Genomic DNA, 27,884 nt, shown 5'->3' with positions numbered 1-27,884 from the left:
AGCCAGTACATTTTTTTAATAATTTGATCATGTTGTCAATAAAGAAATTGTATTTTTTTAAATTATAAATTAATAAAAAATGATGTAAATGAATAAAAACAAACAACGTGATATGAAAACGAATTAAACAGTGGGAATATTAAATATTTATAATTCATATTTTTGTTCACGGAATAACTTAAAGAGTAACGCAAGTAAAATTATTTAATAACCTTATTATGAGACATAGTCAATTAAAATTATGTTCAATAAAACCCTCGACGGTAATAATTTTATACATTAATTTTATACATTCTCAAAGTTAGCTTAAAAGCTTCAGTTAACAGATTCTTCGCTAACCGTGATCTATGGCTGACAGAAATAGGTCAGCTCTTATAGTTAACCATGTATACAAACTTCTTTATTTAACACTAACTTGAGATTCGTATTTAGGTCAAATTCTTTGCAAGCAATTTTATTACGTTTAATTTTTTTATCTGAATTTATGTGGCTTGTTCAGTAGAACTATTTAGTTTTAGTAGAACATATTTTATGTCATTACTTCATAGGTATTTTATTCTGAAAGTGACTATTAGTGCAAAAAGCCCTTACTTTTTCAAAATTATTTTTATTATCTTAGATTTAAACGATCACCTTAAATAAATAAAAAAACCAAGTCTTTAACGGATTAAGGCCTAAGTTAACCGACAACATAAACGTTATTTTTCGTAAAACATGTAAACTGTATAGATTTCGTTATTTCACGGAAAATGTTTAAATTGTCAGTAAAGATTAGGATTAAAAATAAAATTCATAATGTAAGATGAAATACCTACAAACCATGTGAAGCTAACACCCTTAAAAGTTTCTTCCGATCTGACACAGAAATACAAATAATAAAGACGTCAACATCCTCGGTGCCAGATGCTACATCTTACGACTTATATCGGAAAACTTTTATACATACATATCGAAAATATTACTGCATCACACATTGTTAGACGAATCTAAAGAAGTACGAACTTGTAGACAAAAGTAGATAGTTAAAATTTTAGGTTTTAGAAGTAAAGTACTTGTAGACAAAAATAGATTGCTTAAGAGTATCAAAAGTAAAATTAATAGAATGTTGGCGTGCTTAGAAGACTCTTGCGTCTCAGTATCGATACCAATTTCGCAAAAAGCATGCCAGAATTACTTTGCTTAAACGGTTCCACTTAAATAAAAATTGGTTAATACGTAGAAACAACACATACATATAAATGAGAACGATAGTATTAAAAGACTAAAAAATGTAACAAAACTACACATTCCCAGACAAAAATCTAAACTGCTGATGGGACAAGATCACACATTTCGACAGCGCCATTTTTTTCACTGGCAACTCTACGAAATATTTTCACAAGTTTTAACACAAGCTGCGCTCAGTTACCGTTGTCGGAACATTTTTACAACACGATTTTTCCCAAGACGCAAAAAGTTTCGCTTGCTAACTGTCAAGATTGGCATCTTTCACGAAAAAAGAGGTGCGCTAGATATTTCTGATTTATTGGGTTCTTTTTAGGTGAAGATCAAATATTCTGGCTACAAAAATATTGATCGGCGAAAAGTGATATTATAGGGGTACCAATAGATTTAAAATAGGTTCACGCCCTGTACATCCTATATCTATATGGGGATACCGAATGCTTTGTGCAGTTGACAGCTGTCAGTTTCCAAGGAAAAAACCATTGTCCTGACTGCACCAAAAAACGGTCGGTGTACTAAGGGCTAAGATCAAAGTAGAGTAGGTATTATAGATATAGGTTATCTCAAGAAAATAACTGTAGAATTAGTAAAAAGTAGACTAATTAAATTATATGCTAAGCTTAGCTTACTGTGAACGTCTGTTTTAATTACTATTTAAAATCTAACAAACGCTTATTAGGTTGTTCAGTTTATAACAAACACTGTAATTAACAGCTTCTAGTTTGTAGCACTAATTATTGTTAATTAAAAATATCTCAGTATGTTTACTTTAATCAATACTGTCTAGACGTTTTCTTTTTTAATTCGTTGATGTAGAATAAGTGTTAAATATACGTTCATTTATGTTACTAGATAACTGTATATCTATCTACATTTGTAAATTCTCCTCTAATACCATTTACGGTGAACAGACTTTGCTATAACATTTTTGGAATCAATTTCAGGAGAATAAAATATGTACTACGTTTAGAGACACACTGCGAAGGTGGGTATTACACCATCTAAGCCGGCCACACCACATAGGTACTTAGATCTTATGAAGTAGATGGTTCATATAATAATGTTATTCAATAACAGCTCAACCTAAGATATAGTTCGGCAACTTCATATGACTCTTAAAGCTTTGATAAACCTTGGCATAATTTAGATTACAATAAAAAAAATTAAAGTAGATAAGTTGCTAAGTATTTAAAAAATCAAACAAAAACAATTACACAGATCCCTACCAAAGACAAAAAAGGCCACTTTAAAAGTGCAAATTAGCTAAAAAAAACTCGTTAGACAAGATTCAACGATCCCTGTTTACATTTTGTCCCTATTAACCCTTTGAAGACCTACAAATTTTCCTTAACCCAGTCCCGAAACTTGGTGCCGGGTACATTTGCAGATTCTTGGCTCTGGGCCAAATGGTAGCTGTCACGACGCAGCGGTCTCCACGGAACCTTTGCCACGACTCCAATGTTGATTTCCTATTGGGTGACAGGATTTATGTCACCCAAACGTCACGTAGTGTCCTGTTTTTCCTCGATCGGTTCAGGGTTACGTGATTCGTAAGCTACGATTACAGTAAACCGATGAAGATGAGAATGTACCCATATTCACAAAAATAAATAAGTTTTGAGTTTGAGGATTGTTAATAAAATCACAGTGTTATTGGATCTAAAACAAATAAAATAACTTCGTGTTTTTGAAACAGTTGTGTTCAGATTTCAAAGGCTTCTTTTGATAGCTGTGAAAATTGCTACATTGATAATAGGGTTCGTATTTCCTGACAATATAAGCTTAGGTACTACACTTCAATGTTTTTATTAAAAATCCTGTCTCGTAAAGGTTCAAATAAATTGAGATTTGTATTATTGTAAAAATATTACTGTACTTACAAAGACCACTTAGAGTAAGTAATTCGGGGTAATGGAAAGATAGAATAAAATTAATTTATAATTATAATCTTTTTATTGCGAATTTTAGGACATTTCGTAAACAACAAGATTTATTTAAGAAGAATCTAAGATTTCTGACATCGATTATTTAGTCCGCAAGCAGGATAATACCTTCCAATACGCAATTTGGTTTGCAAATATATAGTATTCTTTCTTGACTCAGTTTCTTGAGTTGTAAGACTATAATCGTTTCAATTTCTTAGTTCGTTATTCCTCTTTAACCATCGTTATACTTAAACCTATATTCCCATTACTCCTTTGTTGGAATAAGAAACACTGTCAACGTCTAGGCTAGACTGTTTGCAGTTGCAATATCCCCAGTGGCCGTCAAAGCGCCAACATGTCGGACGTTACACGTCGCCGCCATGTTGGCAACCATTTTATCGCGACGACGTGCAGCGACATCTCTCCCCGCGGACACGAGTTGAGAGTTCCATTTTCGAAGTTTGAAATCGCTTAAGTGAAACATTTGACGTGGATTCAATTTTGAAATTTCAAATTAGTTGTTGGTGGGCAATATTGTGAAGGTTTTATTGAATAATCAATAAAGAAATTAAAAAATAAAGAAGATCCCGACAAATTGAGAACCCCATTATTTTTTGTGAAATCGATTAATAGATGCCTGCGTTAAAATTTTTACGTCATTGTTGGTATTGCGGGTTTTTGTGGACACGAAAAGTCGCTCCTATTTAAAGCCCCCATTTCTAAGACGAAATCAATCGATGTTTATCTAAAGAGTATCCAAGCTCGGCTGTCATTAGCGACGGCGGCGGCGGCACGTCCAAGAGTTCAAACAAGTCTTTCGATAGCCAAGTTAATCAGAGCTTCGGATAATAGGACCACCGTAATTGGACTATGTTGTATCTATGATCTCTCAGCTTTCACTGGCCACAAAGGCTTTGTTCGCGATGTCAAATCTCTAAGACTGCTTTCAGACGTAAAAGGAAAAAGATACGATGAAATAAATAAGAAAGAAAAATGTTGTTTTCAAAAAAATATTAATATTACGGTAAAACTTTTAGTTGCGTCAATAAATTGTTGGAATGAGATCGTTAATTTTAATATAAAGTTAGATTGGTCTTAGGAAGGAGACTTGTTAAATTATGACTCAAAAAGTGTTGTTAAAGCAAGTGAAGTGTAATTTACAAATTCGTACAATGTAATACTTATGCAGAAAAAAAAACTACTACATAAGTAGTAATCGTCTGTTAAACAAAAGCCAACGAACCCACAAAGCTTTGAAAATATCTTAAGCCCCATACAAAATTACAACTTGATCATTCTCTTTATACCTTTCAGTTTATTTTAAGTCTTGCTTCTTTGAAATGTCCAAGAGGTTTTCAAGTGTCAAGAATTGGATTAGTTGAAATGAACTTGAGGTTATATCGTGATTATTGTCTTGAGAGTTTACGGGGTTCGTCTCGTCGCCGTCTCGACCCCATCGAGGGTTCTACAGGAATTCTTGTTTCCACATAAATGAACTTTCAGGTTCAACGGTCAAGGATAAGGAAGGAGAGGAATTTGTATATTTGTGGCTGGTTCATTTTTGTCAACGGCCTTTTCATTTACTGGCAATATTTTTTATTTCTTTCTTCTTTTAGAGTGAGAAGTATTTGATAGATGACTGCATTTATTTTGACTTGTAATTAATGTATCCTACGTCCCACTATAGACCAAACATAGTGCTCTGTATCTATTTATAAGATCGTCATATGTCATACTTACATTTGACAAATAATACATAACTGTACAAATACCTAATACGTGACTCTTCTATGTACAGTTACAATTTCAAATGTAGGAATACCGCTTCCTTGGTCCACAATTACAATACCAACTCATATAAATAAACATTATCTAGACGCACATTTCTGTATTGTGTACATTACAACTAGAACTCCTATTAGATATTACAGCAGTACAAAAGGCGACGCTTAGAGACAATCATTACCCAGCTATATTCGCAATACTAACCTAGTTCACAACAAACTATAGAAGTTAAACCGACCGTGATAGAACTAAGTTTATATTCTAATCCGAACTCCTGAATTGGAAATCGGTTAAGCCCACGACGCATGTAAAGTAGCAACAGTATAATGTACCGTCCCGCTTATAGAGAGCTACATAGCTTTGGTCCTTTTGGGTCAAATTTTATATTAAGTACTTGCTCTGGCTACTTTGGAACGTTTAACAGTGGCTTCTTTATTTGCAATATCGCATATCTAACAGTATAATGTACTGCCAGTGCTCAAATAGAGTGCTACATCGCTGTGGTAATTTTGAAATGCTTTTGGTCCTTTTCGGTCAAAGTTTATATAAGTAGGTACTTACCCCTTTCTTGTTATTAGATTTTTCTATTTTATGGTCTCCCTGCTTCCTGCGTTGGCTACTCATCGTCTACCGAGCCTTTTCCTGCATTGGTTATTATTAAACCTTTTAAACATTGGCTACTGTATTTGGAATATCGCATGTTAAGTAGCAATAGTATAATGTACTGCCAGTCCCGCATATAGAGAGCTACATCCCTCTGGTCCTTTTGGGTCAAAGCTTATATTAGGTACGTGGCCCTTTCTTGTTATTAGATTTTTCAATTTTATTGTTCCTTTGCACCGCGTTGGTTATTATGAAACAGCGGAATAATTGGCTACTACATTTGAAATATCGCCCTCAGATAGTTTTCATGAGAACTGTATACAATTTACTAATATTAGAGGTCAAGTTTACAAGTTTGTTGTACCTCTTTTACCGAGCTTTATTTGAGAGTATGTTTTTTTTGCACAGAAATTAGTACCTTCTTAATACAAGTAAAATGAAAGGTAGTAAAAAAAAAATCTGAGACAAAAATTCCCAGCAAAAGTAAAGTCGTAAGTAATAGCTGAACATTCGCCTTAATATTTGCTCTCAATAGAGGAAATCTTCACTTAGATGGTAGGGCGTTGACCTCGCCCACGCACTTACAAGAATTTATTGACTACCCGGCCGTTCTAGAGTAAATAAATATATTTATTTAGTAGTAAAGGCATTTCCTAAGCATCGCTCGCAAATTAATTAATCATGACCCTAATTTCTCTCACGATAAGAACAATAAATATTCTTGTATGTATAGAAAAGTTTCATATATTTTCAACCACATGCTAGGGATGTCCATTTGTCCATATTTTCATCCACATGCTAGGGATGTCCAGTTCTATTGACTTTTTTGACGCTTAAAGCATTAATTGATTTACGTATACCCAAATATCGAAACTCATTTGTATTCCGTCTATGGAACTATTATTATCAGTGGAACATATTTCAAATGTTAATCTTGCTTGTAACTCACAAAAGGGTTGATAGAAATCATGAAACAGGTTGTAGGTACTCTCAAGTCTGATATCGTCATTAATAAGGTTTATGGAAACGATTCTCAGTGTAAACTATTATATAGCTAGATAAAATGTCCTCCTTGTTAACTGTCCACAACAGTCCAATTCTCTTTGTTAACTCAGAGCGAATAAAATTGGTCTCATTTCCAGTTCAACTTAAATACCCTTTCCTTTATTTCAGTAGCTTTTAAATTCACTCAATGGACGCTATAGTTGTCTAATTAAACTTCAGTAGCAGTCTGAAAGTAATTATAACGTGAAAATTAAGCTGACTGTAACTTTGAACCAACTTTAGTTATAATATAAACAATAGTTTGGTGAACTAACCTACACAATGTATCTCTATGGTAACAGTTAATACAATAACTGTCGCATCATAGTTGTTATGCAACCTATTTCAAAATTCAAAGTTATAAAGTTACTGTTCGAAATTTAATTTAGGTAGTGTAAAAAAACGGCCAGTGATAGTTTGACGGATGACAGGGAAAATGCAGGAGAAAAACAAAATTTGCCTACACTCTTTCACATGGGACAAGGGCGGAATAAAAAAGGGAGAAATATGACCAAAAATGATATTGGTAATGGTCTTTTCCACGAAAAACGGGTCAGTTCAGTCGCAGATAGTGAAGCGTATTTTACCATATTTTTAAGTAATTTCTTTCATTATACTTAAAAAGAAGTATTCCCTATCGCATTTCGCTACAGAACGGTAAGAATAATTTTAACAGGAAAACCTCGGGGGAATTGTGTGCCAATGTAAACAATATTACATTATTATTAAATAACTGAAGTGGTAAATAGATATAGGTACGAAGTAGTTTTAGCAGAATTGCTAGTAGTCTTCTAGTCTATTTGCATATTAATAGAATTGGATATAAACTTATCTCGTTAATATAATCAGATTCTATTTACTGTGTAGGTATATACTTTTCATCGAACCTTTTTTTCGAAACCATATATTTAATCAAGTCGCAAAGCATTTGTATTTTTATCTATCATTTTATCAGTCTTACTAAGGAGTATTTTCTTACCAAAATACGTTCAATTCATAAAGAATCCCTATTCATATCTCCCAGCTTCAATGAACACGCTAGTAGGTACAAAATACGCACATACCACGTGGTTAGACATTTACGTTAAATCTATTACTCGTAATATCTGCTCAGTGATACAGAGTTGGGCGCCGTCCAAATTACAGACCATGCTATTATTTAGCTCTAAAAGGGTCTTGTTTAGTGCTAAAGAGATTAAGCTGAAGTTAAATAAAGGATAGAGAAGTAGATTTTATAAAACAATCTAACATATAGTTTTTTTGCTTACTTAAAAATACTTGTAAATATAAAAGTTCTAGCTTCCACCAGCCAATTTGCCATTCACGCATTGGTATAAAAATTTGCCTATACATTATTTGATATGCAATCTATAGTTCGGCCATTCAGAGAATGCGTTCCTGACACGTCGCGATTGAACTGACGACGTAATAACATTCATTGATTATTGATATAATAATGTTGTTTTAATGCTCCTCAATTGTTAAAACGGTAAACAACCAGCAAAAATATTTTTATCGTAACTGCAACGCCATTGCAAAGTTACGTCGTCAGTTCAATCGCGACGTGTCAGGAACGCATTCTCTGAATGGCCGAACTATAATTACTGGTATGTTGCATCAAAATTCATTCACTACATTTTGCGTGTAAGAGGAACAAACATCTATACATACAAACTTTCGCCTATACCTATAATATCAGTGGTAGTTTATGAGTATACAAATGTATCTGTTATTATTTCAATAGCCAACACTTATAACAATATTAGAACAATATTGCCGTTTAAGCAAGAAGGCATACAATATTTTCCGAGCAAAAAAGAAAGGCTAATGCACTGAAGGAACCCATGGCGCTCAAAGGGTCATAATTTATGTCTTACTTACCAAACAAAGTTCTCTGGCCATTATACTTTTCTCCATCATCAGCATTTTGTATAAAATATGTCTTTTTTGCCCAAATAGAGTAGAGTTTATATAAGATTGGACATACTGCCCACACAAATCTTAGGCGTCTTTGTAGAATTATTTTTGGTACGGTGCTCTTTTCTTGTGTAGTTTTCGGGACTAATTTTGTTGTCTATTATGCTGTTATCTCTATTTTTATTTTGGTAAAGAAAACCAGCCTTTATGGTGTAGAGAACTGAGTTCTAGATATCTATAGGTACTGATGTAATAAAGAGGAAACACAATTTGTTTTATTTGTACTAAAGACTCCGAAACTATGAATGAACCATCATCCTCCGAGCCTTTTTCCCAATCATGTTGGGGTCGGCTTCCAGTCTAACCGGATTCAGCTGAGTACCAGTGCTTTACAAGAAGCGACTGCCTATCTGACCTCCTCAACCCATTTACCCGGGCAACCCGATACCTCTTGGTTAGACTGGTGTCAGACTTACTGGCTTACCCGTAACGACTGCCAAGGATGTTCAATGACAGCCGGGACCTACAGTTTAACGTGCCATCCGAAACACAGTCAGTGGTGTCTCAGATACCTATACTTAGAAAGTACATACAAACTTAGAAAAGTTGCATTGGTACTTGCCTGACCTGGGATCGAACCCGCGCCCTCATACTTGAAAGGTTAGTCCTTTACCCACTAGGCCACCACGACTTTTTTTTTTTAATCGAAACTATGAATGAACCGATTTTAAAAAATCTTTTACAGTTGGGAAGCTACATTATAACCAAATATATTTTTATCCGGTTATGAGCAGTAGTTTTGATGGCCGTGATCGTAACAGCGAGAAAACATCTATTGCATTAATGCATTGACAGGAACAAAAACGGGTTCTAATGCTCTAAGCGTAAATAATAATATCACTTGGCCAAGCTATACAGGGCAGTTATCACTTCATCTCTATCATAAGCTGATCTAAATGAAGACAGATTAACTACAGTTAAACAAAACAAATAAACATAACAGCGATTTTCATTGTTTTCAACGCCATTTAACAGTAATGGGGGATCCGATAGCCATTGTCTTAGAATACTCGGGGAAGTAAGATTGCAGGATTAACGTTGGCCTTTTATCTCCAGTTAAAACAGATCTCAGTTACAAGCAAACAGTGACAAAGTTGCGGGGTTGTACCTTGTGCCTTACCGTCTCTGTGTACATACTTTATTAGTTGGAATTTTGTCACAGTTAAGACATGAATGTGTAGAGGCTCGAAGATAATTTTTGATGCAAAATATTAAAAAAAAAGTCTTTACAGAAAAACAGACAAGGGCACCAAAGTAATCCTGTTGTATGTTAATGCACATTGGCACTTAATGCATTTTCTTTAACTTTCATCTTTAAACTGCTAAATGTTCTAAAATGGAACCCTCAATCTCACTAATTTATAATTTTTAGCCTTTGCCAAACAATGTTTTAATGTTTATAATACCGAAACATAATATAATACCATGTTTAAATGCAATTTGGGTATGCTACGTCGCTCCGGGAAATTGGAACATCGCATGAAACGAAGTAACTTTGCAATATATTATTGTTAATACGCGGCGAATATAATGCTTTCCAAAATGAATTTACAGCGTCAGTTAATGTCTCAATGTTTGTTAACTTTGACATTGTATTAACTTACGCTAGTTGGTTTGTAAGCAATGAGTTTCGAACTTCTGATGTCAAAGAATATTAAATTGTAATTTCGCGAAATACTTTCAAAGATGCAGTTTTCGCTACTAACCTATAATACTTCTAATGAATAATAGATTTAACTACATAGTAATATTGAAGTGGTTATTATGATCAAACGAGAACCAACAAAGAGCCTTTAAAATCAACAGCCATCCATTTAATAAATCCCAAGCAAAAATTACTCATCCGAAAATTTATCAGGCATCTGTCAACCCAAGACTTTCCCAACACCTAACCCCTCCTAATCCTTAGATTGATCGGGTAAATTCAAAAATACAAGCGGCTCACGGCTTTTCAAGGGTTAACAACAAAAATGGCCGCAGGATTGATAAAGCAAGCTGAGTGATGGGTCTGATAGACCCCGATGCGATCGAGTGATAAAGCGCACCGTGGCGGGAACGGGCGACATTTTGAATCGCTATGGAATGTTGGAAGCCATCTTTAAAGACGTCTATAGTCTTTTGTTATGTCAAATTATGCTATCGATTATATATTTGAATTTTGAATTTAGAATTATTATTCGAATAAAGCTGAGTAAAAGAAAACCGTCATTTTTTTTTATTATCAGCACTAAAACACAGCGCAAAAAAAAAATACATTTTCGTACCTAAAAAAAGAAAATACTGAATTAGAAAATACGACGCGCGGCGCAAAGGAGCTCTCATCACGAATGTCTAAACTCTAATACATCCATCATTATACTGAGGCAGAGGCGAGGCGAGGGCTGTTGAGGCCCTCAACCCTGCCCCCGCTTGTGTTTAGACGCGCATAACGACCCGCCATCGCCTCTTCAAATGCCTTGTACTCGTTATGTTATAGCCGTTTTTCCGTGTTTATCGAAGGGTTAACTTTCAAACTGTTTGTATCGCGTTCGAGAAATTGCTGTGGTTCTTTGCGATTTAAATAATTCTGCTATTTATATGTGAGTAAATTGTACTCTGTTGAACGGTATTGACCTTTCTACAAGATGCCAGCGTCTTAAGACCATTATAAGTACACTAGCTTCTGCCGGCGGTTTCGCCCGTGTCTTCTTAGAACTACTACGACATTATGCATTAATCTTAAGTGATGTCTGAATTCAAAACTAGGTTACAACAGTAGATGTCGTTCACGTGACTACCTGATTTCTCGTTTCCTTGAGAATTTCGGGAATTCCTTTACCTTTGCGCTGTACACATGTGTACATCCTCATTGTGGTCTTATTCCAAAACTCAGCCGTTTCACTCAATTACCCATGTACTTTAACTAAAAGATAGAAAGGAAAAGCGGATTCATTATTTATTTACTGAAATTCGTCGTGACAAAGATGGTCGGTCACCTATCCACGGATTGACCACGCCAATGACCGAATGAACTGTGCAGATCTTACGCTACGGATTTTTCGGCACTTCCAGACCGCGTACATGGTAACACTCACACATAATATTATTTGATTTATAACATGTTTGGACTTTAAAAGTAGTAGTTTTAAAGTAGTAGTACTAGTAGTTTTTGTTTCGGCGTGTCTTCTCAGGGATCAGGTCAGTAAGGAAATGCCGACCCCAGCGTTCTTAAAATGACGTGTAAAAGTGATGTAATGTCCAACTTGCAAATAAACGATTTCATTTCATTTCATTTTCTCCACCATAAACAAAATCTAATAACTCTAAAAAGTAACTTTCTTGTAATTAAACATTAAAAAGCAAACAATATAATCAACACTGCTCATACATTTATTCTAATCAAATTAAACGCATGTTGTCATAACAAACTACTAGCAATAATTCTCAAAGCCGTGAGAATAAACATCGCTAGTTATAAAAACCTAATAAAAAAGATTAATAGTCATATTTGTGGTTACTTTATTAAGTGCTTCACGACTCGTAATTCACATTATATTGTGTGTTTAGGAAATTTGGAATTCATGAAACGTTATTTGCCGTGAGAAAACTGTACAAAAAAATTATAAGTTACAACCAGCTTCGTGGTGGCCTAGTGGTTAAAAGAACCAACCTCTCGAGTATGTGGGTGTGGGTTCGATTCCAGGTCAGGCAAGTACCAATGCAACTTTTCTAAGTTTTGTATGTACTTTCTAAGTATATCTTGGACACCAATGGCTGATAAAAAGGTGAAGGAAAACATCTTGAGGAAACCTGGACTATAGTCTGAAATCACCAACCCGCATTGAGCAAGCGTGGTGATTAATGCTCAATCCTTCTCCGTGTGAGAGGAGGCCGCAGCCCAGCAGTGGGACGATAAAAAAAGGCTGTAACAGTAGTAACAGTAACCGGCTTTAGTGAGTTTGAGAGTTAAAAAAAAAAGTACAGTTAGATCATTATTAAAATATCGAAGTTGAACACGTGAAGGTATGATATGGTGATACCCCTGTAAGCTGTTAAATTCAAATATCCTTAATCTAACCCTTTGAAACAAATATAATCTCAAAAAAGCGATTATTGTAGCTGCTCATTATTTTTGCAATAATGTTTTATTTTGTATATACGGACATTTATTTAACATTTGTTTTATTTAAAAAATAATGAGAATCCATGTCCACAGCCTCCGGTAATAATACAAAATACTCCTCGAAATAACTAGGTACGTCTCGATCTAATCAAGCAATAAAATCGTCGACGAAACCCTCGGGTTGTTCAACTCAGCACCCTACCATTCGACATTCACTCATTTATCATTCTGAACGGGATGTTCAATTCATTCAGTTCCGAGAATGGCCACAATTCTGTGCTTTTCACTCTTAATGTCAATTTTCTGAAATAAATCTGTGGGATCGCTCTTCGAACTGATTTTTGCTATATAACTTACCTACTGTTTTAATGAGTTTTAAGTTTCTACTAGTAAAACAGAATTACTAAGACGTAGCTTGTCCGTCCGTCTGTCTATCACGAGCTTGTATGTCAAAAACCGTGATAGATAGTGTTGAAATTTTTACAGATGATGTACTATTGTTGTCGATATAACAATAAATACTGAAAGCTACAATAAATATTAATTTTTTAGGGACTCCTAAACAACAAACGAGATTTTTATAGATAGTAAGGAACCCTTTATGCACGAGTCCGACACGCACTTGGCTGGTTTTTTAAATATTCCAAATATTTTTATACTCACACAGTGTAAAAATATTTGGAGATTCGTAGCGTTAATTTAAACATGGATATTTTTACGTGACTGTATGACAAAGACTTTATTTATTCGTCAAGGGTTATTAAGGTAATTAATAGCACTCATTATTTTTTACGATAATTGAAGCTCAACTTAAAACTCCAATTACATAATTTACAATACACGTAAACCATAGCAAAATGCGCCAGCTTACAGTAACGCGATACATATAAAGTAATTTAAACTACGTGAGATATATTATAGAAAAGTAATTAACAAAGAGTGGTGTGGCTTAGAATATGATACCTACTAAAACATTATACTAGCTAGATGATTAGACGTTTCATATAGACACACTTATGAACAGTTTTATAATTTAACTATAACGATAACAGAACCATTTGATGATGATGATGATCTCCTAGACGATTATCGGCTACGGCGGCTGTTCTCATGTAAGGAGATTAGCCAACTACGCAGGGCATATTATAGTGCACGAGCATTTGCGCAGACACAGGTGCACTCACTATTCCTTAACTCTCATAGCCCGATGGGACGGTAATCCGACACGACCGGAGAGAGATCAGGCGCAGGACCGACATTTACGTGCTCTCCGATGCACGGGTGTATCAATCACCAGCTTCCAGGTTCCGAACCATTTACAGTTGTCAAATAAGAGATTTGACCCATGGGCTGCAAGTATACAATCGGTTATCGTTATAGTTAAATGTTTCAACTGACCCTTAGTTTCTTCTTCTATAAGTTAAAATTAAACCAATTAAAAATTACAAAAAGCAAAAGTAAATATTTCAAAGTTTAAGTGACACAATGCGCGGTCTTTTCCCTAAAAGCGATCTCTTACAGACCTTTAGATGGATTGAGACAAAAGGAAATAACCACATCCATAGGTTGTTCGTTCTATATATCGATCTAACCACTATACGTTACGTCCGATAAACTTCAATCGTAATCGTTCCCATATCGATACCACATTCCTGTATCGGAATGGTAACGATTATTGCAAATCTTTATCGGAGCCGTAACACTTTGTAGAAAGCAGCTTTGTATTACACGACAACATAAACTTTTAAATATGTTGCTGTTTTCGGCAAAATATATTTTTGATTTCCAGTCTTTGAGATACAATACTTAAGATGCGTTTTGGAAGCTGGCTACCGACTGCAACTGACGATCGCACTTGCAGCGGCTGAGTGAACTCTGTCGATATCTGAGGGCGACTGCACGTGCTGCTGCCGTTTCGATCCAAAACAGTTTAATGTAAATACATGCAAATCAGAAGTGCAGCTGCGGCTGATTTCATGTACTCGCGGCAACTGCAGTCAATAGCGAGCTCTTAAAACGTACCTTTAAGGTAGAGTTCCGTGGATCGCGGCTCGCGAATTTCGTCGGCCGCGCGCGACTGTCGCGGGCCTCGGCAGCGGTGCCATACATTTTCATAGGTTGACTATTGTCGCGCGCGGCCGACGACTGTCGTAGGCCGCGCGCGGCTGCGACAGCCGCGATCCATGGAATTCTACCATTAGCTAGATCATAGTACAGGGTAACTTACAAAGCAAGTTAGCATTCCTAGCTAATGCGGGTGCACTTATTACGTGCCTTTGTAAGTTACTCGTCTTCAGCCGTATATAATATCTAGTTCTAACCGGTTCGCACCGGAGAAATCTGCTTTAGAGTACAGTCATATGCTTTACTGAAGCGATGAATGACAAAAATTCAAAAAAAGTGCATAGTAGTTGTTCTTTAACTTTATTATTAGGTATTTAGACTCCTTTTGAGTTAGTGACGTTTCTAGTTAAAAAATGTATTAACAACGCTTTGAAAATAACCCTTAATAATTGGTTTCGCTCGATTTAACTAACACGATGTGGTATCGCTGTCATAATCTGTGTATAACTGTATTCTAATATTTCCTAATTTTTTATACACCGTGTATGCATTAATTTTGTTTATTCCGCAGCCGACGAGAACGGTTCTATATCGGAGACGATACCGGACCGGCCCGTCGAACTCAAGAACTTCCCCAAACTCTGCGACCAACGGAGAAAATATCCTGTATTATACAAATTAGAATTTCAAGTAAGTACTTCCACATTTTTATTACTTATTAGGTATATTTAAATTTAGGCTGGGAGACTGTCACCCTCGACCAACTTTCATACTGGCGGATTTTTTGCTCCGTTTTCTCCACGGCACACTTGTTTCGTACAGGGGAGATGCATAATGTATGTATACTGGCAACAGCAAACAATTGACAACTTACCGGTATAAACGATGACACAGATTTTTTTGCCCCGCAGAACATGTCACGCAAAATCCAGTAATATGAAGGCTCTGTTAATTCGCTAAGAAAATCTATTCACCCTGCTAATCCAAATAAAATAAAAACTAAAATACTTAACATTTAACGCCAAAACACCAATTTAAAAGACACAACTCACAAAGGAGTCACAAAGGCTTTTAGTAGCAATACCGTTTTATAGGTTCATCGCGTTTTTAGGTCCAAAAGACTCCATCTCCCGAGATAATAAGTCACAGTAATAGCAGTCTGGACGCTTCCACGTACATTAAGCTTTGTTCATTGATAAACGCTCTAAGGAAATTAAGTGTGTGAAGATATGGGGACTTAAAGTTCATCCTTTGTCGAACGTTGACTGCCATTGATTTTTACGGCGTTGGGTATTATATGTCCCTGACATCAGGTAAGAGTATAATGTGCCTGAGGAAGATATACAGATTTTTGAAAAATATTGTCTATATATATAAAAGAAAGTCGTGTTAGTTACTCCACTTATAACTCAAGAACGGCGAAAATTGGCAGGGAGGTAGTTTAGAGCTAGGAGAAGGACATAGGATAGTTTTTAGGCTACGGGACGCGAGTGAAACCGCGGATGGAATCCTAGTTTGTAATAAATGAAGGAATATTATTTAATACAAAATATTTTTTTGATTAATTAATAATATAAAAATGACTAATATTAGCTCTCTTTGAGACTCAAATTCAAAAGGCAAAAGACGACCATATAAACCCTCTTACAAATAACAGAAACATAAATAAACAGAAAGTACCCAAAGAAAATAAATCTACACACAAAATCAACGTTTTCAAAGCCTAAAAGACGTTATAATTAAAAAGAAAAAATGCTGAGGAAGACATGATTAAATTGTCAATTTATGAGTCTCCGTCAAAAGAAATTGTCTGTTGGGTCCTTGAGACATACTTCTTAATACAGGAATTGTAATTTTGTGAAAAAAGCGGATTTTTCTAAGGCCTTTTTAGACTGTTCAAGTATTACGAATACTACAATAGGTTCATTGTTGTAATAAATGAAACGTTCTCTGAAGCAAATGAACTCGTGTAAAGTTGATGAATTCATAGGGTTTCATGACGTAATTGTTTTGGATTTAAAATTCGGCTTTTTTCACTTTTTTTTGTCAAGATTTTTGAAGTTGAAAAGTCTGCTAAACCTACGTATAAAATTATCTAGACATTTGTTTTTAATTACATAAAACTTTGTATACTGTAAGTGTACAAATTGAGATAGTTTTTTTATGATAGCATGTCTTTAAAAAACGTGTGCCATATTTCGCGCGAGATAAAATCACATCTTCAGGAACTTAAATGACCCACGCTCACGAACTTTCACAATAAACTATCCAAATTAAATCATAGAGCAGAACTTTTACGAAATAGATTATGAAGTTGTCGCATAATTCAGTTTCCGAGTTAAACTTTTATAAAAGAAATATTATTTCTTTGTCGTAGGGTCAGTCCCTTGCGGCGGTCCTTGCAAACTGGTTGATATAATTTTGAAAACATCATATAAAATGTTTATGGTTCTTATAACCTTATTCAGATGCGGCTACACGTGCATAGAACGCCAATAAATGTCGATTTAAACCTAGATTTTTATTTTATCCATGTCTGGCTTTATAGATATTGAATATGACGCTTGCAGAACCATACATAGAAAGTACATACTTAATATCTGTTTTGCGCCACTATCAGACATTATTTGTGTAGACTTAGTATTCATAGGGAAGTCTCAAGCCTAAAATAATGACTGCAAAAACGTTTTTTTTTTTTTGTGTGATCCATGCATGCAATAGGTGCGTAAAATTAGGCCTGAAAGTGTCTTTTCCTTAAATAAAATGCCAAACACCTATTTGAAGGCAAAGTAAAAGGTGCTAAAATCAACAGCTAGTTACATAGAAATATGAATATTAAACCTCACCTAAATTTTATTTTTTAATTATAAAAACTAGCCAGCAAAAGGACATCACACTTTATCAAAAGGCTCATCTAGACCGCAATGAATGAGAATGCACTATTTTAATATTCAAACTCCGTAGAGGTGAAATTAAAAATGTTGAACACAGCACTCGGATCACAGCCCAGTGTTCTGAACATAAATTATCTAGGTTCACCCCCGTCAGACGTGACCTACTAATAGAGTTTTATTCGGCTCGGATAAGCTTCCCGTTTTCCAATATTAAAGCATGGTATTTTAGTTTTGAAATGAGAAAAAAATGATTAATTAATAAAGTATTTTGTGGAAGGTGAGAGTGTTAACCATTTCTTTTGTAAATATACCTGGTTTGTATCCGTTGTATGTGCTCCATCAGAGTCGGCTGTAATTCAACTAAGTGCTGTATTTTATGTAGTTAGTAACCGGATAAATAGCCAATCCTCTTTATTGTATAAATACGAATATAGAGGTACTGTGAAACATTACTCAGTAAGTTTAAGTTTCTCCCGAATTTAAACCCCTTAAAAGTAATTTTCGTGAAACCGCAAAAGCGTTCTTCCATCAAAAATATCTTCAACGCGAACCATCTATCTCGTCTCCTCGCAATTTTCCGATATTCCACCTTCAAAAAGCTAACGTATAAAAATGACAAAAAAACTCTGGTACCGTCTTTTGTCAACTTTATCGGAGCTTCGCATCGGGAGTGAAGTTTCCGCATTTTGTTTGGTTTTCCGTCAAACGTGAGAGTGAGAGATAACCTCCAATAAAAAATATTTTACGGTCACCGACGGGAAATGTCATCTAGCTTCCGTCATATTTTTTTACCTATTCGGCTGTCACACAAATTGCATTTAACTGGATTGCGTAGTTCTACGCTCTACACTTAAAAATAAAAGACTCTGACAAATTGAGAATCTCCTCCTTCTTTTGAAGTCTGTTAAAAATGATCCAAAAGGGATTTGGAAGCTTACTTTGGTCAAGTTAATTAACTTTCTATTCATAAACTAGTTCAGGCAAATCTAAAAAAACTCGAACTATAGTAGATAATCATGCTTTATTTTAATTTTAACACGTATATTGTTAAAGAAAGATCTGTAACATAATTAATATTTAAAATATTCATAGAGGATACTAAGACTGTAGTTGACGGTTGCATACATTTTTTTTTTTCAATGTTAACGTTAACCCCCCACGCAAAAATAGATGTTATAAGTTTCCGATTTCTTTTATCAATAACCTTATTTCTCTCAAAGTGACCAGTGAACTGGTTTCCCGATAACCAATTCAATGACTGCAATATCTTCTACTGTCGACTCGGCATTTTCTGGCTGACCACCAAGCTTTAAAATGTTGCCAGCTATCAATATTGCTACTACCTTGGTAGAATGATGCTTGCAGTTGAATGAAAACTATGGATGAAACTGTAGTACGATTTTAAACTAGAATAGGGTTTTTTGTCTCGAATTTTTTTGAAGCTTGAATGAAACAAAATAATTATTAACAAAAGAATTTTTGACGAAAAATGTCATTTGTTACAGTATCTGACTCCAAATAGTTTTTACCAAGGTGCTTTCTAATTGGTATTCCTTGTCATTATTATCAAGGCTGAGAGAGATTCTAGCAATAATTTATGTTTTAATTTATTTGAAGTTTGTTTTCATTCCACTTTATAAAGAACTGTTCACTCTTTTTTTTTTAACGACGTCAAAAATCATCAATGACCCCTCCCGCTGTGGGTTAGCAGCGGAGAGGGAGTGACAGACTCTTACTGACTAAAAACCGTCGTGTTCCGTCATAGGCCTTTTGTGTACCAGGGCCGCGGTATCTCTTTCGAACAACCCGCAGCCCCGAAGAACTGTTCACTCTCACAGCAACATAACATGCGAATTAAGAACACATAGTTAGGTACCCACTTACCAAAAAATGAGTATTAAATTAAGGGTCCCTTAAAAAAAATCTTATGGTTAATGTGTACAATTTCTGTTTCAGACGGCAGTCAAAGTGGAAACGCATTCGTGTCGACACGCAACTAAGAAGACAAATTCACATAAAAACCAAAATCAAAAAGTCATACCTTGTAAGTACCAATCATTTTTCTCTTTAAAAATGCTTGTTGATTTTAGATTCTATAACTACAGCAATAATGTTGATAATAGTTTGACAGAAAAACTCCTATATCATCTTTTACATATCTATGATGATATTCTCGTCATCCTTTGATGTTTTTAGTTTGTTTTATTTACTTTTTAGGTTGTTACTTAAGTATGTAAAAGGTAGGTACGGTACGTACCCGAGATCGTTTACTATATTTCAGCTTTTAATGGTCAGACCTTTGTTCAAAGAAAAAATATACATAAATATTAAATACATGTTTAGTGAGCCAGCGACCCCGTCAGATAGGTTAGATAAATTCTGAGAAAGGAACAAAATCGGTTGAAGGGAGGAAAATAATTCTAAGCTCCTGCTCCTTTATAATAATGGGAACACGACAAACACCTTTTCCATAAAAAAAAAACATTTGAATACCTCAATTGATCTAATACAATGTAGTAAACTACTGTATCTAAAAGAACTACACCTACCTACAATGTTTTTACGTACCACTAACACCATAAAACGACCGCATATTAAACGTCCACGATTAAAAGTATGGGCGACTCCATCTCCGTGTTTATAGTCTCTCAGAACATTCCACAAAGTACACTTTTATTCCTAGCTCCCTATAAAGAACACCGTAAAACTGAAATCTTTTTTATTACCTCATTGCGGCGGCACGTAAAACTTAGATCGTGCATACAATGGCGACAATTCACGACAAAGTTTAATAGTCTTGGAGCTCTGATCGTTTTTAACTGTAATTTGGTATTTTGAGAGGGAACGACGAAGTGTGTGTCTCAATTAAGTTCAGTGAGGTATTGAAACTAATTTGGTGACGATTCTACTTTTGGTGTGTAATAAAAAGTAGATTGGATCAGTCTTTTGGGACAGAACTGGGCTTTGTTAAGTGATAACTTCTTTTCAGACAATTTCCTTCACCTTCTTTATGTTAACTTTCCACGTTAAGTTTTTTGCTCTGAATAGCGTCACATTTCGACCTTTGAATTTTGATTGATTTTGCAATGCCTTTTCCCAACTAAGTTGGGGTCAGCTTCCAGTCTTAACTGAGCTGCGTTCAGAGCGACTGTCTATCTAACCTCCTCGACCCGGTTAATCGGGCTCTTTCCCTTTCTACATATTAAAAAATTTCTGCAAACATTGTACGCGGCCGGTTTCTATCACACAACACTTCTTTCCGTACTTCAAACTTTCAACGTAAATTATGATTGTAAACAAACGTCACATAAACGTACTCAGGATTAATTAACAGGCCAAAACTTGTATATGACACCGGAAAATAACAAGATCCGACGTAATATATTGCAATTTATCTCCCGTTTAGAATCTTACGAAAGTTTATAAACTTCCTAGTAAATTGATAAACTTACGGATCTTGTTATTTTCCGGTGACATATACAAACTCTTTAGTAAAATTCACATCAAGAGACAATAGACACACTGCAAAATTTTAGTCGGCCGACAGTTTGTTTTGGCTCATAAATCAGTATGGAAATGAATGGTGGTGCGCACATAATAACGATCAGGTATTTGGCCGGTATCAGACCGATTAAAAACTTGGAATCAAGATTTTCTTTAAAAAAAAAATGTTTTCCAACCATTCAGGCCAACTGTCGGTCAACTATTTAGTCATCAGTGTGCGATACTCTTACGAAAGATAGGAATTTGACATGACTTCCATTATTATTCTCTATTGCACACTAACAATTAATACATATAGAATAAAGACAGTTTATGTACATACAACGGCGAGCTTAACCCAAAATTGGGTTCTATTCTATAGTGCTAATGTCAAAATTCTATCCCTGGTAAGCAAAACCAACAGATGGATAGAATATTGGGAATCGCCTTTAATCGACTCAGGTGCTAATATTCAGTGCTTACCTGCAATTTGTCAGTAAATAAAGGGACAATAGGTTACGGAAGCTGCGGTGTACTGTGCACAGCTGTGCACTGTACAATTACTGTTGAACTGTTAAAGAGCTTTGTTATTCTGTGGTTTTTGTCTGACGATTGTCGTTTATATTGTCTTTATTTTGTCTTTTTTAATGGTTTTAATTAGATTTTTTATATAAACGTGTGCTGGGTCACATTTTTTATATTGCTTCATAAGTTACGTACTTAATTGCACGGTGGCCTAGTGGGTAAAGGACCAACCTCTCAAGTATGAGGGCGCGGGTTCGATCCCAGGTCAGGCAAGTACCAATGCAACTTTTCTAAGTTTGTATGTACTTTCTAAGTATATCTTAGACACCACTGACTGTGTTTCGGATGGCACGTTAAACTGTAGGTCCCGCCTGTCATTGAACATCCTTGGCAGTCGTTACGGGTAGTCAGAAGCCAGTAAGTCTGACACCAGTCTAACCAAGGGGTATCGGGTTGCCCGGGTAACTGGGTTGAGGAGGTCAGATAGGCAGTCGCTCCTTGTAAAGCACTGGTACTCAGCTGAATCCGGTTAGACTGGAAGCCGACCCCAACATGATTGGGAAAAAGGCTCGGAGGATGAGGAGGATGAAGTTACGTACTTAATTAAACTCCGCAACTAAGGTGACATGTTTTTCAATAGTTTATTAGCATAAGTTTCCGATTCATTGGTATGACTTTCAACATATCTTGGATATTCACCATTTGATCAATAGTATCCTCCAATGATTTGTTGCAAATAAAATTAAGCATACTTACAAAATTATCTAAATTACCCAAACATGTAAGCAAATTATCGAACATTAATAAATTGCTATATTTGCAACATCACAGAGTAAATTAAAGTTTAATTACAATCGTTAATCAGTTCAATCAATCTATCAATGATTTTCAGTCATATCGGGTGTGTCGTTCACAATCACATTAAATGAAATGCGTTAATATACTGGTTAATATATGGCGATTAACACAAAGAAAAAATAAAAAAAAATGAATTTTTCAAACAAAGTAAATAGAATAAAAATGTGCGAAAATTATAACACCATATAAAAGTCAGTCATTACAAACAACTGAAATTCTCCCTTGAAATCTGACAGCTGTCAAATTATCAAAACATTCGATACTCGTAACTTTATCTTTGCTTTACACATGATGTTGTAAATTATGAACTGTTGAAAAATGACTCCTGTGGTTAAACCACTGAATGGATTAGGTTTTTTTTTTTTACAATTCGCCATAGAATATCATAAAATTTGTATATACAATAGGATTTAATGTGATTGTGAACGACACACCCTGTATGATGATGAAAATTTTACATGATTCAAAATATGAATTGTCCTCAATACACAATAATGAATTATTGTTCAAGTATAACTAGACTGCATATTATCTATCCTTATTATTAAAAGCAATGCAAACATATCATTAAAAAGCTTCGATAATTTCATATTTGATTGTTATGCATAACAACTTGGTAAGCTGCTCAAATTTCTTTGTTGTCTGGATCTGAATAACGTAAATGAAATTACTTATTCAATACTACTTTTTAATTATTCCACTTTTCTTTTTCAATGAAAAAAAACAATATTGCAACAGAAGTATAATAAATATGACTAATGAATAACAATAATTCTGACAATAAATAAGATGCGATGGTTCACGTGATGCGTGGATCCACATAACGTAGTTGATGTATTTTTTTACTAGAATACATTGTCAAACAAACTTAAGTTAGCATAAATGTATCTGTCAGTTGCAGAAAGATCCATTAAAATTAAATCTATTGCTAATATCTCGTTGACAAAGAAAGAGTCAGCAATCGATTTAAAGACGCTTTAACTTTAATGTATCTTTCTGCTACTGACTGTGTGAATATTTAATATACAACTAATAAGATACGGTGCAATTAAGTCTATATTAATTCCTTATTGTCAACAGATGACTACAATCGAGTGGTGCTAGAGACGGTGGACCGAGAGCCCGACTCCGACTATATTAATGCTTCCTACATAGATGTGAGTATATTAACTTAAATTCTGAAAGTTTGTGAGAATGTATGGATGTATGTTTATTATTCAATCACGCAAAAACGGCTGGACCGATTTGATTGAAATTTGGTATGTAGATAGGTGATACCCTGGATTAACACATAGGCTACTTTTTATCAACACACCACGCGGGCGAAGCCGCTGGCGGAAGCTAGTGTTATATAAATGTACATACATAAAACTTAAATGTTAGGTGTCGATATACAATGTGTCATATAAATGTTCATGTGTCTTGTCTAGTCGTGTTCCTAGTCCAAGTCCGGGTTGGCTTCCAGTCTTACTGGATACATCTGAATATAAGTGTTAAGTGCCCATCTGACCTTCTCATGCCTGTAACCTTGGCAACTTGTTATCCTTTGGAAAGATTAGTATTTTTTTATAATCAGTGAAGAAAAATATATTCGAAAATATATGTCCACATTATAATCATCATAAAACAATGATAATGATGGTAATTTTCAACCTACCTAGTTGTTACCTAAATGAATTTCAAAGAATATTAGGTACACCCAACACCAGAGCTCCTATAAAGGCCCAGCTCATCTTGCAAACATATTAATTAATCAGCCTTACTAAACCCAAATCCTTAATTAATAACAGTTAATTACTTAGATCAGCGATCGATGCTCGTTAATTAGCTTTCTCGGCAGCTAATTGCTTGGATACTGAAAATTGGTATTATGTCTAAAGGATGTCTAGTCTTTGTTGTGAATGAATTCGGTCTAGAGACCATCATGTTAATGGAAAGTTTGTCAAAATCAATCATTTAAAAGCCACAAAAATATCATTTGAATAAAAATTGTACGACCTAGATCACAATGCAATGAGATCTCAAAAAAATTACCTACTGAATAGAATCACCTCATCAATCACCCTTAATTGGAGGACCAGGGCATGCGGCAGTTAATTTCAAACAACATTCCCAAAAAACACTCACTCAAAATCGACAGCCGACAAACGCCAGCAGTTTTCCAAAAGTCCTCGACTCCAGTACATAAAGGTCCACCAATAAAAAACTGTTACAATTCACAGTTTCATAAAACGGTCGCGCTCCCATCGTGAATTCAGTCACGTTTGGTCATAATGGCTGTACGAATTGTTGGGCCCAAAATCGGACTCGAAAGACCCGAATCTCAAGCTTAACGGCCCCGGAGGACCAAAGAATTTCAACAAGATATTGTGCAGAATTGATACCGGTACGAAGGTTTCTGATAAAGTAACTCGAGGACCCAATTTTGTAACAAAACAGGTGGAGTCAAAGGACTAGGTAGCTTTTAGATGGAAAATTTCTCTAGCTAGTAAATGACAAACACCTTCTCAGATTAATTCGTGGTGGCTTGGTGGTTAAAGCACTTGCCTGGCAAGTACGAGAGTGTGATTACGATTCCAGTAGAGTCAAGTTCAATGAACTTTTCTTAGGTATATACAGTTTACATAATAGTGTATCTTAGACACAAATAGGGTAAAGGTAAAGGAAATCATTTGACAGCGTCAATACGCCTTGGGCTTCCATAGTGATTAACGCTCATTCCTTCTCTGTATGAGAAACGGCTTAAGCATTGCAGTGGGAAAATATACAGGCTGATGATGACTTGATAACTAATAGATGACTAGAGAGACAAACACAATCGTTGTTATTGATCCACCTATTTCTAAGACACCGACAAAGTTTTCTCTAAACTGTCACACTATATCCTTGCTTTAGTCCAATATCCAAACTATCAAAAGCAGCTTCCTAGAGTCTAGTATAATAATAAAGGCTAGAATGAGTCTAGATATTAAATTTCATGTTTACGCCAACGTCTATTTTACCAGACAATATTCTCAGAAGAACCGCTTTAGCGAAATTAAAATCCCGCTGAGTAGCGTAAATGCACTTCTGCAATCTAGTCACCTATACGTTTAAGCAGGAAACTTGCTAAGTAATACCTTTGTACAGTATATTGCTTAAGAGGAACCGTATACTATAAACTTTTAGTCGGCCGATAGTTTGTTTCGGCTCGTAAATCAGTATGTGGATGAATGGTAGTACGCACATTACAAAGATCAGAGTGCCTAGTGCGAGTTGAACAAAATTTTGCGAATGACTTCACTGTCGAGTTTAGCGAGTCAACTTCAAACGAACCGAATGCAATATTTAAGCGAGTGCGAGTTGCCATCTCGCAAATTACTCGCATCACGTTTCCTCACGGCGAATAGCGATGATCATTTTTGTTAGGTTGGTGTTCCGTTCGCTTGGTGGGATAAACCTACCAAATTTAGAAAGACGTCATTTTAGCATGTAATCGTATGGGACGACTGTCTTTCAAAATTTTTGGGGTTATTGTTTGGATGTTTTGTTTATGTTTGACGCGACGCCCGAAAAAAGTTTTTAGTTGTTTTAAATTAATTAATTTAAAATGAAGACAAGTTCTTGTCTAGCACCTGGAGTGCTAGGGAAGCTTATATATTTCTATGAGTCAGAACCTCAGTTACTTGTTCTAAATACACACTGCACATTTTTTGGGATACGTGCTTTGCTTCTCTAATTGGCCTTTGATAGGATCCAGTGGCAAAAAAGAATAAAGCGGTAAGCACCTGCAAATAAAAGAAGGAGAAAGTTTCTTCAATCATATACATACCTAGTTTTGTTTTGGAAATTGATATTGTAACTTACATGAATTGATAAATAGGTACGTTATGTTCCAAAGAAACACGTAGAGTGGATTTTAGATTTGTGCGTTGTCTCAGTTAACTGCACAAGAACTTAAAAATCTTCTTGGACAATCTATATCTATGTCTAAATTGCGTCTCCGTGAGGTGAACTAACGAATTAAAAAATGCGCAAGCCCTTGCCCCAATTCTGGCGCTTTTGTTGCGTTCATCTTGGGCCTTTGCGGCCGCAAACATCCTGCGAGCAAAGAAAAAGCGTCCTGCCATATTTTTGGTATTATTTTCACTAAATAAAAACTTAATTGTTGATATACGAATATCTCCTCACTTCACTTTCACCACAAAAATCTTCGTGAGAACTTTTTGGTTAAATTCGATCGCGTTTGTATTTATTTACTATTCGATCTGTCAAAATCTGAATCTCGCACTCGCATCACGGCAGAAATAAACCAATCCCGTGCCTGTCACGTTCACTTGAGAGTCCGAGCGATTCGATTTCGAAAATTTGTAAACTGGCACTCGCTACTTTAGGTTCCAATTTTTGACACTAGGCGGAGCTGTTTTTGTTCCATACAAATCTTAGTATACGCGCTCTCATGTGAGTCCGTAAATAAATTCACGAAAACTCGCACTAAGTACTCAGGTATTTGGGCGTTATCGGACTGACTAAAAACTTTGATTGAAATCGAGATGCTCTTTTAAAAAAAATTACAAACGCTGGAGCAACGGTCGACCGACTGTTTAGTCTACAGTCTGCTCAGGTAATATAAATTTTCTAGAATCTTTCATTAGGTTCTCGAAGCCTTAGGTCGGGGACGCTTTGATTAAAAACTGACAAATTAATGTTGCTACTTAGACCTCAAGTCCTCCGATATTTTCTTTAATGTCTTATGAGTTTCGATTTGCGGTCAATCTTTTGATGTTGCGTCTTTCCTATAAGTATTATGCTTATTAAATTATTGCTATTTACGTCGTAAAAAATAATGAAGTTCGATTTGTATTTACCTACTATGTACTTAGGTATTATAAGTATTGCCTTGAATCTGTGTTTTGTTCAGCATAAGCACTTCTTTCTAAAATAAACGACATAAAGAAAAGGAAAATATAAAGTCAAGTCAAGTGATATGTAAAATAAACATCATGAAGAAAGAAAAATATAAAGTAAAGTGAAGTTAATTATGAGATCTCTATAGATAGTAAATAAATTTAGAACATCATGATATCTCATTTAACAGCTTACCACATAATTACTTTCTTCTACTTTCTCATCACAGAAATCTACATAATATTTAAAGTAAAATGTCGCGTATCCCTTTATTACGAGCGTAACATCATTCTTTCTATATCGATTTTAATAATGTCTTCTGCCATTAACTCCAACAAATGGTGGATTAATCTTATATTGTCATAAATCGTGTAACACAGAAGAAGTCCATTAAACTTTATGTTATCGTAAAAATACGTTTGATATCCCGTGCAGCCTGCGTGCGACTGTAACTATTACATATGTACTGTTGATATATAATAGCTGTGTATGTATGTGGGTTGTATTTATTAC

At 35.1% G+C, this 27,884-nt stretch overlaps 1 protein-coding gene across 1 annotated transcript in view; it reads left to right on the top strand.

Moving 5' to 3' along the window:
• The window catches only part of LOC124638392 (receptor-type tyrosine-protein phosphatase kappa), a 155,933-nt gene that overhangs the window by 112,362 nt on the left and 15,687 nt on the right, over positions 1-27,884 (top strand). The window contains exons 4-6 of the mRNA XM_047175343.1: positions 15,296-15,414; positions 19,575-19,662; positions 23,565-23,641. Coding sequence (XP_047031299.1) covers positions 15,296-15,414; positions 19,575-19,662; positions 23,565-23,641 — 284 coding nt within the window. The remainder of the gene's footprint in view (positions 1-15,295; positions 15,415-19,574; positions 19,663-23,564; positions 23,642-27,884) is intronic.

This window comes from Helicoverpa zea, chromosome 17, assembly GCF_022581195.2.
Source record: "Helicoverpa zea isolate HzStark_Cry1AcR chromosome 17, ilHelZeax1.1, whole genome shotgun sequence".
In the NCBI taxonomy this organism is placed as follows: Eukaryota; Metazoa; Arthropoda; class Insecta; order Lepidoptera; family Noctuidae; genus Helicoverpa; species Helicoverpa zea.
The sequence above is the reverse complement of the archived record's forward strand: the minus strand, read 5'-3'. Positions and strand labels throughout refer to the sequence as shown.